This window comes from Myotis yumanensis, unplaced genomic scaffold (genome assembly GCF_028538775.1).
Source record: "Myotis yumanensis isolate MYYU_CA2020_CCGP unplaced genomic scaffold, mMyoYum1.0.hap1 SCAF_3, whole genome shotgun sequence".
NCBI lineage: Eukaryota > Metazoa > Chordata > Mammalia > Chiroptera > Vespertilionidae > Myotis > Myotis yumanensis.
In genome coordinates, this window is record NW_027223754.1 from 203496041 (window position 1) to 203511292 (window position 15252).

At 52.4% G+C, this 15252-nt stretch overlaps 1 protein-coding gene across 2 annotated transcripts in view; it reads left to right on the forward strand.

The window, feature by feature from the left end:
* ABTB3 (ankyrin repeat and BTB domain containing 3) overlaps positions 1-15252 on the forward strand; it is a 256079-nt gene that overhangs the window by 215126 nt on the left and 25701 nt on the right. For both annotated transcript variants that reach the window (XM_070410983.1, XM_070410984.1), the window contains 5 exons: positions 1207-1308; positions 3034-3127; positions 3242-3377; positions 4012-4232; positions 5693-5871. In XM_070410983.1, the coding sequence (XP_070267084.1) occupies positions 1207-1308; positions 3034-3127; positions 3242-3377; positions 4012-4232; positions 5693-5871 (732 nt within the window). The remainder of the gene's footprint in view (positions 1-1206; positions 1309-3033; positions 3128-3241; positions 3378-4011; positions 4233-5692; positions 5872-15252) is intronic.

Sequence of the window (15252 nt, forward strand, 5' to 3'; positions counted from 1 at the left end):
TCGGTATTGATTTCCTTCCCTGCCGGGGGTTGTAATAGGGGAAATCACACTTCTTTTTTTTTTTAACCATGTTCTGTGCTGTCTTAAGACCCACTCTCTCCAGCAGCCAGATATTGGCAGCCTTGGAAACTGGGGAAATTGGTATGCCACAGTCCTAACTCAGCAACCCTGGGGAGCCTTTTTAGGTCAAAATTAGATGCTCTTGTCATTTAGTACTGTGGGTTTGGGGGGGCTTTTCTATTTGCTTCTGGGGGGGTTAGTGAGTTTTATATTCATCTGAGGAAAGCAGTCAATAGACATAGTTTGGGATCCCATTTTGGATCATACAAGTTTCAAGTATTAAGGATTTTTCTCCCCTGTTATGCATCCATAAGCACTGTGCAGACCCTGCGAGGGCTCCCCAGCTTGGGTTCCTGGTGGGGTTCCCTCGTCCTCCCTAGCCCAACCCACGGCTCCCAGCTCCAGGCTTCCCCTGCAGGTGATGCGTGAACTCAGCACCTCGGAATGAAACAGGCATCTCGGTGACGTGGCCCCAGGAATATTCGGGAAAACCATGTGTGGGTGCCAGTCCTGCAGGACCCCAACCTTCAGCTGCCCAGACGCCTGTCTTGTGGCCAGGGGTGTTTTGAGATCCCCATATCAGAAGACCAGTATCAGATTGCTTATTTGTGGTGCTTTCAGGGAAGTTTTTATGCCCAGTTTCCAGAAATATGAGGGCCTTTGTCAACCAGGAAGGCAGCAGAAGAGTGGAGTGAGGTCAGCGTGGGTGAGCTGTGACCAGATGGTGCCACTCCTCCATCAAATGGTGGGCTTCCCTGGCTCAAAAGCTTGAAGCAGACCTCCCCTTGCCTCAAGGCGTGGGTGAAATGGCAGTGGCATCTCACACTGACATCCTGTAGGTCTCAGAACCACCACCTTTCCTGCAGCAGAGAGAGGAGCCAGGCAGGTGAGCTGGCTCGTTGTAGCCACCATTACACCTTCTCCAAGGCACCTTAGCGGTGGTCAGAGGTCATCCGTTTAATCGCTTTCAGATGTGAAGCAAAGGAGTCCTTATTCCTCACCACCCACATCACCAACACTTCCCCAGGCACCGCCCAGGATGTCCTTTCTACGCCTTTCCCGCGTGCCCAGCCACAGATAGGTCAGCTCTGCTAGTCTAAGTATTGTGAAGGTCACATTCTGAAAATAACTTCAATTTGTTTATAGGTTGTCAGTACTCCTCATAAATATCCATCCGTCCACCCCGAGACCCGCCATTGGACGGCTCTGACTTTTGCTGTGTTGCATGGACATATTCCTGTAGTTCAGGTATTAACGTATTTCCCTATCCACACCTGACCTCTAATTTTACCGCTTCCATTATGCAAATCTGTACCTCTCCCGGCATGCATAGTCACGAAAACATTCATATTGGTTCATTGCAATTGAATATAGCACATGCATATCATATGAGTGGAAATATCATATGGAATGATCTATATGGCCCAGCTTTAGCCAATATGAAATTATCACCTACCCACATGCAGCCTCACACAACACACAGTGGCCAACCTACGGAAGTTGTTCCCAGTCACTCCGGGGTGGGGCCTGAGCTGTGGTTTTGTGGATTGGTTCGTTTTACTTGTCGTAACATGAACACAAAACTTGGCTGGTGTGAGACCTTGGAACCTCCCCTGAGGTGTGACCCTGGTGTTTGTGTAGAGTCCAGTGGTTTCCAGCCGGTGGAAAGACGCATCCAAGTTGCCAAGGCAACGGTTCCAAAAGACACTTGCTTGGATCCCACTTCTTGAGACGGATCCAGGAGACCTAGAGCAGGGCCTTCGCATGTGTCTTCTGAAAGCTCCCGAGCACGGAGAGACGTCCTCATCGGAGGTCCTATGGGCATATGTTGCTTGCGCCTTTTCTGGCTGTTGTCGAGTTGGTGTCCAAGCCTCTGAGGATGAATGGAGAGCAGGGAATCGTGGGAGAGGCACCACTGGGCAACGTTGGGATTCCACAGGAATCCTTTGTCGTTTCCTAGGGTGTGGGGATCCCGAAGACAGGTCCAAAGCCATGCTTCAGGAGGCTGCGCGTGTGACGTGCCACACTGGCTTCTGCCTGTACAGTGTCATGCGCAGTCCAGTCCTCGTAGAGGAGTCTAAGGAAGAAAGGGCGGAGGGTGGCCCGGCAGACGCAGATGCCATCCTTTCACAAGCAGCAGCATCCCCGGCCTTTCAATCCGGAGTCGGCGCAGTGGGCAGCCGAGCAAAGCCAAACCGAAGTTAGGCCTCCTCCCCTCTGCAGGTGCACAAGTCATGGAAAGCCACGGGTGCAACCCCCTCCTGGCTGCGCCCTCAGGGAGCCCCATGGGTGATAAAGCAAGCAGGTCCCCCCCACCCCAGCCCAGTTCACATCAGCAACAGCACATCCACTGTGAGTGAGATCCGGCATGGACAGGATCTACATTTTTAAAAAGCACAGAATTGCTTAGGGAAGGCACAGAACTGAGTCCCGTGAGGCAGAGCTCTGGGAAGCTCACGCTGCCGCACGGAGCCTGCTGGCCAGGACACAGCCTCTGCTGACCTGCCCTCGGAGCTCCCCAGGACCTTGGCCCTGGTTGGCCCGGGCACTCTCCAGAACTCTCGATCTGTGATTCCAAGAGACCACGTTAATGCTCTCCGACCCAAACAGGGAATCTTCCAGTCCCTGGTTCCAGGGGCTTCTAGAAACATTCATGTACGAGTCAGTCACCTGGAGAGCCTGTTAAAAATGCAGACGCTTGTCCAGTGGGTCTGGGGCGGGCCCGAGGGCCATGTTTCCCACCAGCTCCCAGGTGCCCCCGCTGCTGGCCTGTACCCCACACTGAGTAGCTCAGGTTCTAGTAGATCCAAGCAGCTCCTAGTTTCCCCTCGAGGCCCAGCTGCCCTGGACCCGTGGTCACTGACCCAGAGGAGAGCAGGAACATTGGCATGGCACTGATTTCCACCAGTTTTCCTGACGCCCCCTCGCAGCGCGGGTCCTTTAAACATCTCCGTGGCCCCTCTTCCTCCGCAGCTCCTCCTGGACGCCGGGGCCAAGGTCGAGGGCTCTGTGGAGCACGGCGAGGAGAACTACTCGGAGACGCCCCTGCAGCTCGCAGCCGCCGTGGGTAAGAGGTGCCGTCCTCGCCCTGGCCAAGGGCCTCCACCACCCCGGCCCCGGCGGTGCCTGCGACTCTCTGTTTGCTTTATTCGCTTATAAAACCCCTTCTCTGGGCTTGCAGGCAATTTTGAGCTGGTTAGTTTGCTGTTGGAGCGAGGTGCGGACCCCTTGATAGGAACCATGCACAGGAATGGAATTTCTACAACCCCCCAGGGGGACATGAACTCTTTCAGCCAGGCCGCAGCCCACGGACACAGGTAGGCTAGGGCGGGCCGGAGCCCCAGGCCCCGAGCGGTGCTTGTTAAAAATGCAGATTCCCAGGCCTGCCCCAGACCCACCGCCTCTCTGGATGTGGGGCCCAGAGGCAGTGCAGGCCCCAGCCCGGCCAGCGTGGCCTTCACTGCCCACTCCCGGCCGAGGGCCAGCCTCATGCCGCACACATCTGCCCGGACTGGCTGTTCTGTCCTCTCCCAGCCAGCTTCCACCGCAGACATGCATCCCCTCTGGAAAGCGAAGTGAGAAGAATCCGTTGAGAAAGAATGAATCACCTCCTGTTTGATCGCCCCCCGTCCACCATTCCCTCAGGATTTATCCTATCGGTTGCATTACACATCACCCCACGTAAAGCAGAATCACGGGTTCCAGAGCCTTCTAGATACTCGAGGCAAACACTTAGCTCCCTGGTTGTCCTTGAGGAAACACGGCCGGCCATGCCCCACTATCTCCTCCACCCCCAGAATGGAGCGCCCACGGTCAGGACTCTGAAACCCGCCACCCCGAGCTGGTCCCGTCCCCTTCCCTTGTCCCAGGGAGTGGCCCCCACCCATCCCTGCCCTGGCAAAGCCCTCCCCCACCTCTGAGTGTCTTCCTCTCTGGGTTTATGATTGACAGGAACGTGTTCCGCAAACTGCTCGCCCAGCCAGAGAAGGAGAAGAGTGATATCCTGTCCCTGGAGGAGATTCTGGCCGAGGGGACAGACCTGGCGGAGACAGCCCCGCCCCCCCTGTGCGCCAGCCGCAACAGCAAGGCCAAACTGAGAGCCCTGAGGGAGGCCATGTATCACAGTGCTGAGCATGGCTACGTGGATGTCACAATTGACATCAGGAGCATCGGTCAGTGTGGGCACCCTCCGCCCTGGGCACAGCACCACTGCCCGGCTCACTCACACACACACGCACACACACTCACACTCACACACATGCACGCACACACACACACACACATGCACACACAGGCCCAGGGGGCCTCTCCTTCGCTGGTGGGAGCACTTCCATGCTGAGAGTCCCACACTGTCCCCATCGACAGCAGCATCCTGCCAGCCCCGTCCTCAGGTCACCTTTCCATGATTCCCAGACTCTGGACCCTGGAAGTTAGGAGTTTGAATCACCTGGGAGCTTGTCTGAATACACATTGCCAGGCCCTACACCCAGAAGCTCTGCTGTCTAGGGTCTGGATGGGTAAAGGCTGGAAATCTTTATATTTAACAAGCATCCCAGGTGGTTCCCAGTGGTTGGGGTGCATAGAGCACCCACACCTATGAAGCTGCGGCCGGGCAGCGGCTAGAGTGAGGACAGGCTTCCTGACCAGGGCTCCCCCTCAGGAAGCCTTTGGGGTGGCTCTTCCTGGACTGAGCTAGCCCACAGCCACCTCCTCCGTGCATCTGAGGGACAGGCTAGCCTGGCCTTCCCAATCTAGTGGCATAGGCCCAGCATGGGAATAGCAGGACTCACGTGGGCCTTAAACTCAGGTTGTAGCCTGAGGGCCTGCAGAGGGGCCCCTATGCTGTTCTGGAAAAGGGCCTCTCGCACAGTGGCTGTTTAGCATGTGGGGCGGTTATGCCCCGGCCCCGAGGGCCTGTTTAGCATAGTGAAGCAGCCGGAGACTCCGAAAGGTCGAAAGGTCGCTTGTTGTACACAGGAGCAAGACGCCTGCTTCTCTCCACACAAGGGAGGGGCGGGGGGGTGGAATTAGCTCAGCAATCAGCTGCTGGAGATGCTCCTGCTGCGGGAGGAGCCCAATGAAGTGGCTGCAGGTGGAAATGTAGTTTTGCACGGGGACCAGCAACCATACCCTCCGAGTCTCCTTATGCGGGTGGAAGTATCCATCTTAGCTCACTGGTGGGTTTCACCAGCTCTCAGCTCTCGCCTGGGCACGGATGTGGTATCCAATCCTGGGCAAGACTCGCCCTCCCCCCCCCCCCCCCCCCCCAAGCATCTTCCTCCCCAGAAAGTGAAGGGGATGGAGACAAATGAAGTCAGCGCTGAGAAGTATGTCACAGGCATAAAGATTCCAGTATTCTCCACCATGATTATAGGTTGTAAAATGCAGTCCCTGATAATATGAGTAGCATGAAGAAATCGACACCCGTACTTAAGGGAATTGAATTTATGACCTTTAATTTCAACTTCTGCAAGTCTTTGGGGGCGGGATCAACACTGGCTCTATTCATCGCAAGCCTGTCTCTTGGTCTCATAATTGGGTAACGTCCTGGGGAAAGGCCAAGTTTTAGATAAAAACGCGCCCTCTCTTTTGGTTGTTCTCTGCCTTGCCCTCCCCTCTCCCCTCCCCCCAGGTGTCCCGTGGACCCTGCACACGTGGCTGGAGTCCTTGCGGATCGCCTTCCAGCAGCACCGCAGGCCCCTCATCCAGGGCCTGTTGAAGGAGTTCAAGACCATCCAGGAGGAAGAGTACACGGAGGAGCTCATCACCCAGGGCCTGCCCCTCATGTTCGAGATCCTGAAAGCCAGCAAGGTACGAGGGGTCTGATGCCGTCGGCAGAGAGCTAGGAGGGTCCCCATCTCAGGGGTCCCTTCCCTGTGGTCGTGGCGGCTGGTGGCTTGTGTACCCCAGCTGGCTAAAGCCACTTGTGCTGTCATTTGTGGGGCAGCTGCTTTGCTGAGCCCCTGTGAGGTTCCAAGGCACTTAGGCACATGGACGAAGTAGTAAGATCTCTCCTGGCCTCAGGGAATTCCCACAAAAGCTGGTGAGAGAATACCAGCATGTGTGCCCTGAGGGCATCTGGGGTGGTTTATGAAACAATGGCACAGGCCCAGAGAGGTGAGGGAAGGTGTGCTGAGGTGCTGGGACTAGGGCAGGCCTAACAGACAGAATCCAGTGGGAGGAGGGACAGGGCACAGCGCCCCAGATGAATGGTTCCCGGAAGCTAGGCCCTGGGGAAGGCAAGCAAGCGTTTCCCAAACTCACTTGACCTCGGAACCCTTTTTATAATGAACTGTCTCAAGACAGAAAGGAGGACTTTTTTTTTAAGCTAAAATATGTAGTTAAATCCTCACAGGCAACTTTTGAAGCAGATACTGCTCTTATCCCCCATTTAACAAATGGGGAAACTGAGGCACGGAGCGGTTGACCGGCGTGCCCGAGATCACAGAGTCGCTAAGTAGCAGAGCTGGGACTGAACCCAGGCAGTCTGGCCCCAGCGCCAGCCCCTTCCCCCTCAGTCCCAGATCAGGCTTTGTGGAGCTCTGGGGCCGCTGTGAGTCACCTGTGATGTCGCAGGGGAAATAGGCCTCTGAACCAGGAAGGCAACCTGGGTCTCCACTCCCCACCAGGCTGAGACCACGGGCTGCCCGAGAGAAGGACAAGGGGACCAGGGAGTGCCTTTGCCGGCAGCGGGGTGGCCCCACAGTAAAGCAGCAGCAACTCGGCGTCCTGCCTGCTAGCTGAGCCTGGAGCACGTGGCCGGTCCCGAGCAAGGCCCATTAGGTCTTCTCATTAGCACGGTCTGCAGCCCAGCGTCCAGGGCCCCCGCGGGCTAGATTTATGCTTGATGTCAGGCCCCACTGAGACCTGAAGTGGGAGCAGGTGTGCGGGCTCCGGTAATGAGCCTCGGCAGTTCTATTTAGAGTGAAACCTGCTGGAGGCTTTTCAAAACCAAATGCTCCCTGCCCCTCACCCCCCACCTTGGAAACAAATAAAAAAGGCTTTCACCTGAAATTACCTAAGAGACCACCTTCGGGACAGACATTCCTCGTTCGGTCCCAGGGTCTGGTATTCTAATGGGTGTCGGGTTTTTAATTTCCTTCCTTTCTTCGGGATATAGTGGGCATTCCAGAAATTACCGCAGCATCTTGTGTTTTAAGTAAACCTGCTCTCTGGGGTTTCTAAGTAAACATCGTTTTTAATAGGACATACATATATGCATACGGAAAAGTGCCCCAATCGTAACTCTAGAGGCAAAGGAATTTCCACAAAGTAAACCTACCTGTGTGATGAGCAGCCGGACCAAAAACAGAGCATTGCTAGCACCCGCCAGCCCCCTCCTGCCCAGCCCAGCCCCTAGCCTCCCCGAGCAGCCAACAGCTCTGACAGCAGCAGCTGGGGGTGGGAAGAAGGGAGGGACCTTTGCCAGGATGTGGGGACCAAATCCTGCTCCCAGCAGTTGTACTGATCATGGCGGGTGGGGGGACCCAGGGATGGGGCAGGGCCAGTCTAAGTCACAGTGATGGCGAACCTTTTGAGCTCGGCGTGTCAGCATTTTGAAAAACCCTAACTTAACTCTGGTGCGTGTCACATATAGAAATTTTTGGTATTTGCAACCATAGTAAAACAAAGACTTATATTTTTGATATTTATTTTATACTAGAGGCCCGGTGCACGAAATTCGTGCACTGGGGGTGGGTGGGGGGTCCCTGAGCCCAGCATTTGCCCTCTTGCAGTCCGGGACCCCTCCCTTGTTACTGCCCACCTGCTTGCTGCTTCCTACCGCTTGGCTTGCTGCTCCTTAGTGCTGCCACGAAGGCCTTGGGTCTGCTGGGTGCCGGGCCTGCGGGTTTGTGTCTCTGATACCCCCAGCAGCCCCAGCACCAAGGTGGTGGGTCTTGGGGCTGCTGGGTACAGGATCCCTGTTGCGTGTTTGTGTCTTCTATCAGGCCCCCAGCAGCACCTAAATAACTTAAGGGAAACTTTATTTAGTCTTCTTTTAAAAGAAATCTAGTTTAAAAATGAGTTGCAGTTAAGACAGAACAAAGAACATGGTACCTAAGAGTGAGATAGACTAACAGAGGAGAGGCTGGGCACTGGTCAGGGGCTTACATGCCAACTGTTCTCCACCTGGGAAATGATGTAAAATCGGTTTCTTTAGTTTTCTGCTTAATGGTCTTCTCCAGCACTGAGGTCAGAGGAGCCGCCTTCCAGCTCGTAGGCTGCTTCTCAGAGTCGAAAATTTCGCCATAGGCCTCTGCCTAGGACAGGACCTCTGCACCCCCAGGGTGCATAAACACACAGGGTTTCCATCAGGCTCCGCTGATCACAGGCCTGGGAGGCCTCTCAGCTCTGCTGATCCCTGGGCCCAGAGGCCTCTCTGCTCAGTTGATCCCAGGGCCCTGAGGCCTCTCGGCTCCGCTGATCCCAGGGCCCTGAGGCCTCTCGGCTCTGCTGATCCAGGGGCGGGAGGCCTCTCAGCTCCAATGATCCCGGGGCCCTGAGGCCTCTCAGCTCTGCTGATCCAGGGGCGGGAGGCCTCTCAGCTCTGCTGATCCAGGGGCGGGAGGCCTCTCGGCTCTGCTGATCCAGGGGCGGGAGGCCTCTCAGCTCTGCTGATCCAGGGGTGGGAGGCCTCTCGGCTCTGCTGATCCAGGCAGCCGGGAGGCCTCTCGGCTCCGCTGATCCCGGGGCCCTGAGGCCTCTCGGCTCCGCTGATCCCGGGGCCCTGAGGCCTCTCAGCTCTGCTGATCCAGGGGCGGGAGGCCTCTCATCTCTGCTGATCCAGGGGTGGGAGGCCTCTCGGCTCCGCTGATCCCGGGGACGGACGCCTCACAGCTCCACTGATCCAGGCGGCTGGGAGGCCTCTCGGCTCTGCTGATCCCCAGGCAGTGAGGCCTCTCTGCTCTGCAGCTTCAGGGCTGTTTGGCTTTGCTCTACCGCTTGGAGCCTGAGTATGCAGATTAACCACCATCTTTTAGCTTCTATAATTGAAACATTGTATCTTTTGGAGCTGTTGCTTCAGGAGCTCAGAGTCCCCCAGCGGCAGGCGGGAACCTTGGTTTCCTCTACCGCTGGGGCAACCAAGCATCCAGTTCTCAGCTGCCTGGCTGCCGGCCGCCATCTTGGCTGACAGTTAATTTGCATATACTCACTGATTAGCCAATGAAAAGGGTAGCGGTCGTACGCTAATTACCATGTTTCTCTTTTATTAGTGTAGATATTTAAATGCCATTTAACAAAGAAAAATCAACCCAAAAAAATGAGTTCGCGTGTTATAGGTTCGCCATCACTGGCTAGGAGGACTGCACCCAGCCAGGTTTGCTCTTACAGTAAATGGGGCTTCAATGGCAACCCCTACTGGTGAGATGTGGTATTACACATCACCATGCAGGGCAGAGGGGGGAAAAGATAAACTTGACCGTGTGAAGTCAGGCATCCTCCAAGCATGGGTGATAGTCCTGCGGTCAGATCCTGTAGGTTCATTTTGCTTTTCTCTTCCCAGGTTCTTGAGGTAGAAGGTTAGACTATCAATTTGGAACTGTTCCTTTTTTCTTCTATATGCACTTGATACTCTACATTTTCTGCTCAGCACTCCCCTAGCTGTGTCCCACAATTTTTGATATGTTTTATTTTCACCTTCATTCGGTTCAGCATATTTTTTATTTCCCTGGAAACTTGCTTTTTTTGGCTTATGGATTATTTGGAAATGTGTTATTCAGTTCTTAAGTGTTTTGGGATTTTTCTGTTACTGTTTTCTAGTTTGATTCCATTGTGGTCAGAAAACACATTCTATATTATTTAACTCCTTTTTTAAAGATTTGTGATTTGTTATATGGCCCAGAATATGACCTATCTCGGTATAGGTTCTGTGGGCACTTGGAAAGGGGTGCTTTCTGCTGTTGTGGGGTGTTCTGTAATGATTAGTAACATCCTCTTGGCTTATGACTATGCTGAGCTCTTCTGTATCCTACATCCTATATTCTGTATCCTATATTCTGTATCCTATAGAATATCCTATCCAGTTATCCAATCTGTTGACAGAGGGGTGTTAAAGTCTCCGACTGTAATTGTTGAATTTGTCTACTTCCCCTTTTAGTTCTATCCGTTTTTAGCTCACATATTTTGCAGCTGTGTCATTTGGTGCAGACACATTTAGGATTGCAGGGTCTTCTTGGAGTATTAACCCTTTTGTCATTATGTAATGCCCCTCTCTGCTTCGACTAGTTTTCTTTGCTCTGAAGTCTCCTTAATCTAATATTAATACAGCCACCCCTGCTTTCCTCTGATTAATGTTTGTATATTTTCCCCATCCTTTTATTTTCAACTTGCCTATACGTTACATTTAAGGTTTCTTATAAACAACATGCAGTCGGACTTTTCATCCACTCTGTCAATCTCTGTCTTTTAATCAGAATTTATAGACCATATATATTTTATATAATTATTGATGCTCTATGGCTTAAATCTACCATCTTATTTTTTGTCTTCTTCTGTGTGATCTCTCTGTCTTTTTCCTGCCTTCCTGTGGACTACCTGAACATTTATTTAAATTCATTTTTTATTTGTAATGTTTTTGGAGTGTATCTCACTGTATAGCTTTTTTAGTGATTGCTTGATATATTGCATTATCTGTATATATAAAAGCCTAAGTGACCAAACGGCCAGTTGACCGGTCACTATGATGCACACTGACCACCAGGGGGCAGACATTCGATGCAGGAGCTGCCCCCTGGTGGTCAGTGTGCTCCCATAGCCAACCTCCTCCTGCAGGCCAACCTCCTCCGGTCCCTCTCCCCCGCAACCCCCCGGCTGGCCAACCCCAATTGGCCCCGATTGGGACTGGGCAAGATGGCCCCAATCAGCCCCAATCACTGGCCAGGCCGAGGGACCCCACCCATGCATGAATTCGTGCACTGGGCCTCTGGCATGTACATAATATCAAAGTCTACTGGTTTCATCAGTTTACCAGTTCAAATGAAGTATAGAAACCTTACTTCTCTTTATGTCCCTTTACCCTCCTCCATTTATGACATAGCCATCTTTAAATATGTCATCTAATTTAGAACCACATCAGACAGTTACAATTTTTGCCTCAACCATCAAACATAATTAGGAAACTCAAGAGGAAGAAGAACGCCTATTACATGTGTTCATATGTTTGCTTACCCTGTTCCTCCTTCCAGATGCTCCAAGGCTCCCTCCTTCATCCTTTCCTGTCGTTTAGAGACCTTCCTTCAGCCATTCTCCTAGGGTCGTGCTGGTGACCAGTTCTCTTAGGTCCTTCATCCCAGAGTGTCTGATTTCCCTTTCATTCCTAAAGGATATTGTCACTGGTTGTTGTTTATTTCATACTAGAGGCCCGGTGCATGAAATTTGTGCACTGGGGGGTTGGGGCAGGGGCCAGCCTGGCCTGTGCCCTCTCACAGTGCGGGAGCCCCGCTATCTATCGCCCCAAAGAGGTAGGCCCCGCCCACCCACCTGGGGCTCCTCGATGGATTGCCCCAAAGAGGTAGGCCAGAGCCTAGGGTCCCGCCTCCGCGCTGTGTGGAGTCGCGGGACCCGCCTCCGCACCACGCACGCAGCATTAAGCTCCCGCCTACCCATGCATGCACACAGCCCCACCCACCCACGCATGCCCACTGCGCAAGCAGCCTCCTGGTGATTGCTCGTTAGGGTGTGAGGGCATCACGACCACATAGGCTTTTATTAACAGGATGTTTCTTTTAAATCATCTTACCTTCCCTTAAATGTATTTAGAAAGGAAACAGTATATTACCACCATAAATAGAAAGCTCTCATCAGTTGCCATGAGTAGAAGGTACATATAAAAATAAATGGGTGCTGATTTAAAAGCACTTTAAGTTCACAGTGTGTTCAATTTCAACTTGTACACACAGGGCGTGTGACAGACTTGGAGCTAAGCTGACCTCATGGGAATCCTGTGGGGCCGTACAGCCTTCCCACCCCACCCCCCTTTTCCAGGTGGTTCCAGCAGAGAGGGGCTCACAGCTGACAGGGCAGCCCAGCATTTTCCACAGGGGCGGGGCCTGTCTTGGGAGGAATCGATCAAGACAAAGAATTCACTGCCGATGACCCTGGAAAGCAACATTCAACATTCTCTTGATTCTGAGATCAGGCTTTTTTCATCTTTTTGAATTTGACATGGGTCTTTAAAATGCATGTTTATTGCAGTGAGTTTCTTTCCAGTAATTTTAGCATATTTTAGAATCTAGGAAAATAGAGATTAATTTGAATTATGGGAATTTGCTCTTTTGAGATTTCAAAACTGGTCACATATTGGCACTTCCCTTTGGTTCAACCTAATGGCATATTGTAATATGTTATCTTTTTAATCCTCAAAGCAGGTAATTTAATCCTTACTTAAGCGGTAATTCATTTGGGAAGAGAACACTGAGGCCCAGAGAAGCTGAGTACTTTTCCTAAGGTCACCCAGCTCCGTCTGGTCCCGTTGCTCATGTTTTTACCACTGTGTAGAACCCCCACCTAAGCTACCTATAGCAGACCCTGGGGACAATCCTAGGGCTCCTTTCCAAAGAAAAGAGTGTGTTTTTGTACCTTTTTAGAAGAACAGTGAGGGGTCAGAGGAGGAGAGGAAAGACGTCAGCCCCGACATCCACAGGCTCCATCTTAAGAGAGACTCCTGGCACCTGTGGTGTTACAGATTCAGCTCTGGCCCTGGCCAGTGGCTCCTCATCCCACACAGCAAAAGGCTGCAGGTTCGATCCCTAGTCGGGATGCATATGGGAGGCAACCAATGGCTGTTTCTCTCTTCTTTCTCTTTCTCTCTCTCTCTCTCTCCCTCCCTCCCTCCCTCCCTAAAATCAATTTTAAAACACACACACACACATACACACATATCCTCGAGTGAGGTTTTTAAGCTAAAAGAATTTAGTTCTGTGCAGCTGAGTCCTGAGAACCCAAGTTCAACACCCAGCATTTTCCAAGAGAGGCCTGGAGGGTACCTCCTTTTAAGGGCTCGTGTGATTACACTGGGCCCACCCAGATAACCCAGGGTAATCTCCCTCTTTAGGGTCAACCAATCAGTGACTTTCATGACTCCTGCAGATTCCTCTTCGTCCTATAAGGTAACACATTCACGGGTGGGAGTGCTCATGACACAGCCCAAGGGATTCAGGCATGCCGTCTTCTTCGAGGCGCCAGGATTCTGCTCCTCAAACACCCGTGTGCAGAGCACGTGACTATGGACCCTGATTCATTGGCCTCGGGTGAGCATCTGCATTATGCAGGCTCCCGGGCGATTCTGCTGCTGCTGGTGGTCGATGGACCACATTTGAGTGGCAAAGCCTTAGGCCAGAGGAAACCCACTTACAGCCCCTGGCCCACTTCAAACCCACGACAGATTCCAGTCCATGAAACCGGTGGTTCTCACACCTCAGGGAGCATCGGAATCACCAGAAAATGGCCCTGGCCTGTTTGGCTCAGAGGTTAGAGCATCGGCCAGAGGACCAAAGGGTCTCAGGTTAGATTCCCAGCCAACCACTTGGGGGGAGCAACCAATTGATGTGTCTCTCTCACACTGATGTTTCTCTCTCTCTCCTCCCTCCCTTCCACTCTGTCAAAAAACAAAAACAAAAATCAATGGAAAAACATCCTCAGGTGAGGATTAAAAAAAAAAAAACTTAAAAGAAAACGTGTGGCCCTAACCGGTTTGGCTCAGTGGATAGAGCGTCAGCCTGCGGACTGAAGGGTCCCAGGTTCGATTCGGGTCAAGGGCATGTACCTTGGTTGCGGGCACATCCCTCGTAGGAGGTCTGCAGGAGGCAGCTGATCAATGTTTCTCTCTCATCGATGTTTCTAACTCTCTATCCCTCTCCCATCCTCTCTGTAAAAAATCAATAAAATATTTCTTTTAAAATAAAGTGTGAAAAGACAGCTTGCTGGGCCCCTCACCCAGCATTTCTGAGGCAGAAGGTCTGGCACGGGACCTGAGGGCGGGCGTTTCTAACAGGCTCCCAGATGACGCTGATGGTGTCGCGTGGGGACCACACTTGGAGAACCGCCGCCTGAAGCTAGGAGGGAGGCAATCACTGTGCGGGTGTTACATGAAGGAGCATTTAATGTCCTTGTTTCAAAGGCCTCCTCATCAAAAGCAGCGTCCCTTTTCCCACTCAAGATGAGTGTGTCCCCTCAGGATCCGTCTGCAGTGATGAGGTGCCTTTGGGGATCTCATCCACTGAATCAAAGGGTTGGACTGCTTTTCATGTGCTGAGCTGTATCCTTCTGCTTCGGGCGCACAAAGGAGTCGACTCAGGAAGGGCTTGAACCACCGACACCCCATAGCTGTCCCAGCCCCATCTTTTAAAGTCAAAAATAATATTTGTTGGTTTTATTACAAACAGCTGTTTGTTGTAGAAAATATAACTCCCTGGGCAGGGTGGGCACAGGAGCTAAAAAGAAAACATCAGAATCTCACAGAAGGTAGCTATTCTCCCGACCTTCCCCTTAGAGATCTGTCCATCTAAATATATACGTACGGCTTTATTGCAAAAAATACAGGCTACAAACTGTGTTGTAACCTACTTTTAAAATATGTTGCAAATGTCTTTCTATCTAACTGCCCCTTTAAGCCCCAAGTTTCAACCCCTTCACTCAATGAAAAGCACCCCAACACTGTGATTCGTGGCTTCCCGCCTGCGCACCTGCGGTTGGAGGGAGACCTGTGAGCAGTGGCGAGCCCCGAGGGGGGAGAGGAAGAACTCGGAGGTCGCAGCTCCATGGAAGCAGGCTCCTTGCCCCTGAGCAATCAGGGGCAGCTGACATTCTGCACCGCAGAAGTCTGCCCCCCGCCCCCCTTTCTTTTGAGAAATGATCCGGCTGAGCACCCCTGATCCCGAAAGGCCTCAGCACCAGAATCAAGTTCCGAGGGAAGCCGCATCAGGACCACCTGAGTCTCGGCAGCGGCGACGCAGTCACAGGGCCAGGGGGGCTTTCTGCTGGGCTTTTGAGGATAATTAGCGGCTTCCAGAACTTTGGAGTATTGATAAAAGCAGGTTTGGGGTAAAAACCTATTTTCCACTCTAGGAGTTACAGAACCTGCTTTCCCATGGGTAGGAAATGATTACGGCAAGAGAAAAGGGTTTAATGACAAATTAAGCTTTTGCCAATGAGCCCATAGAAATAGTAGACAAATAGCAACTCCAGCACCTG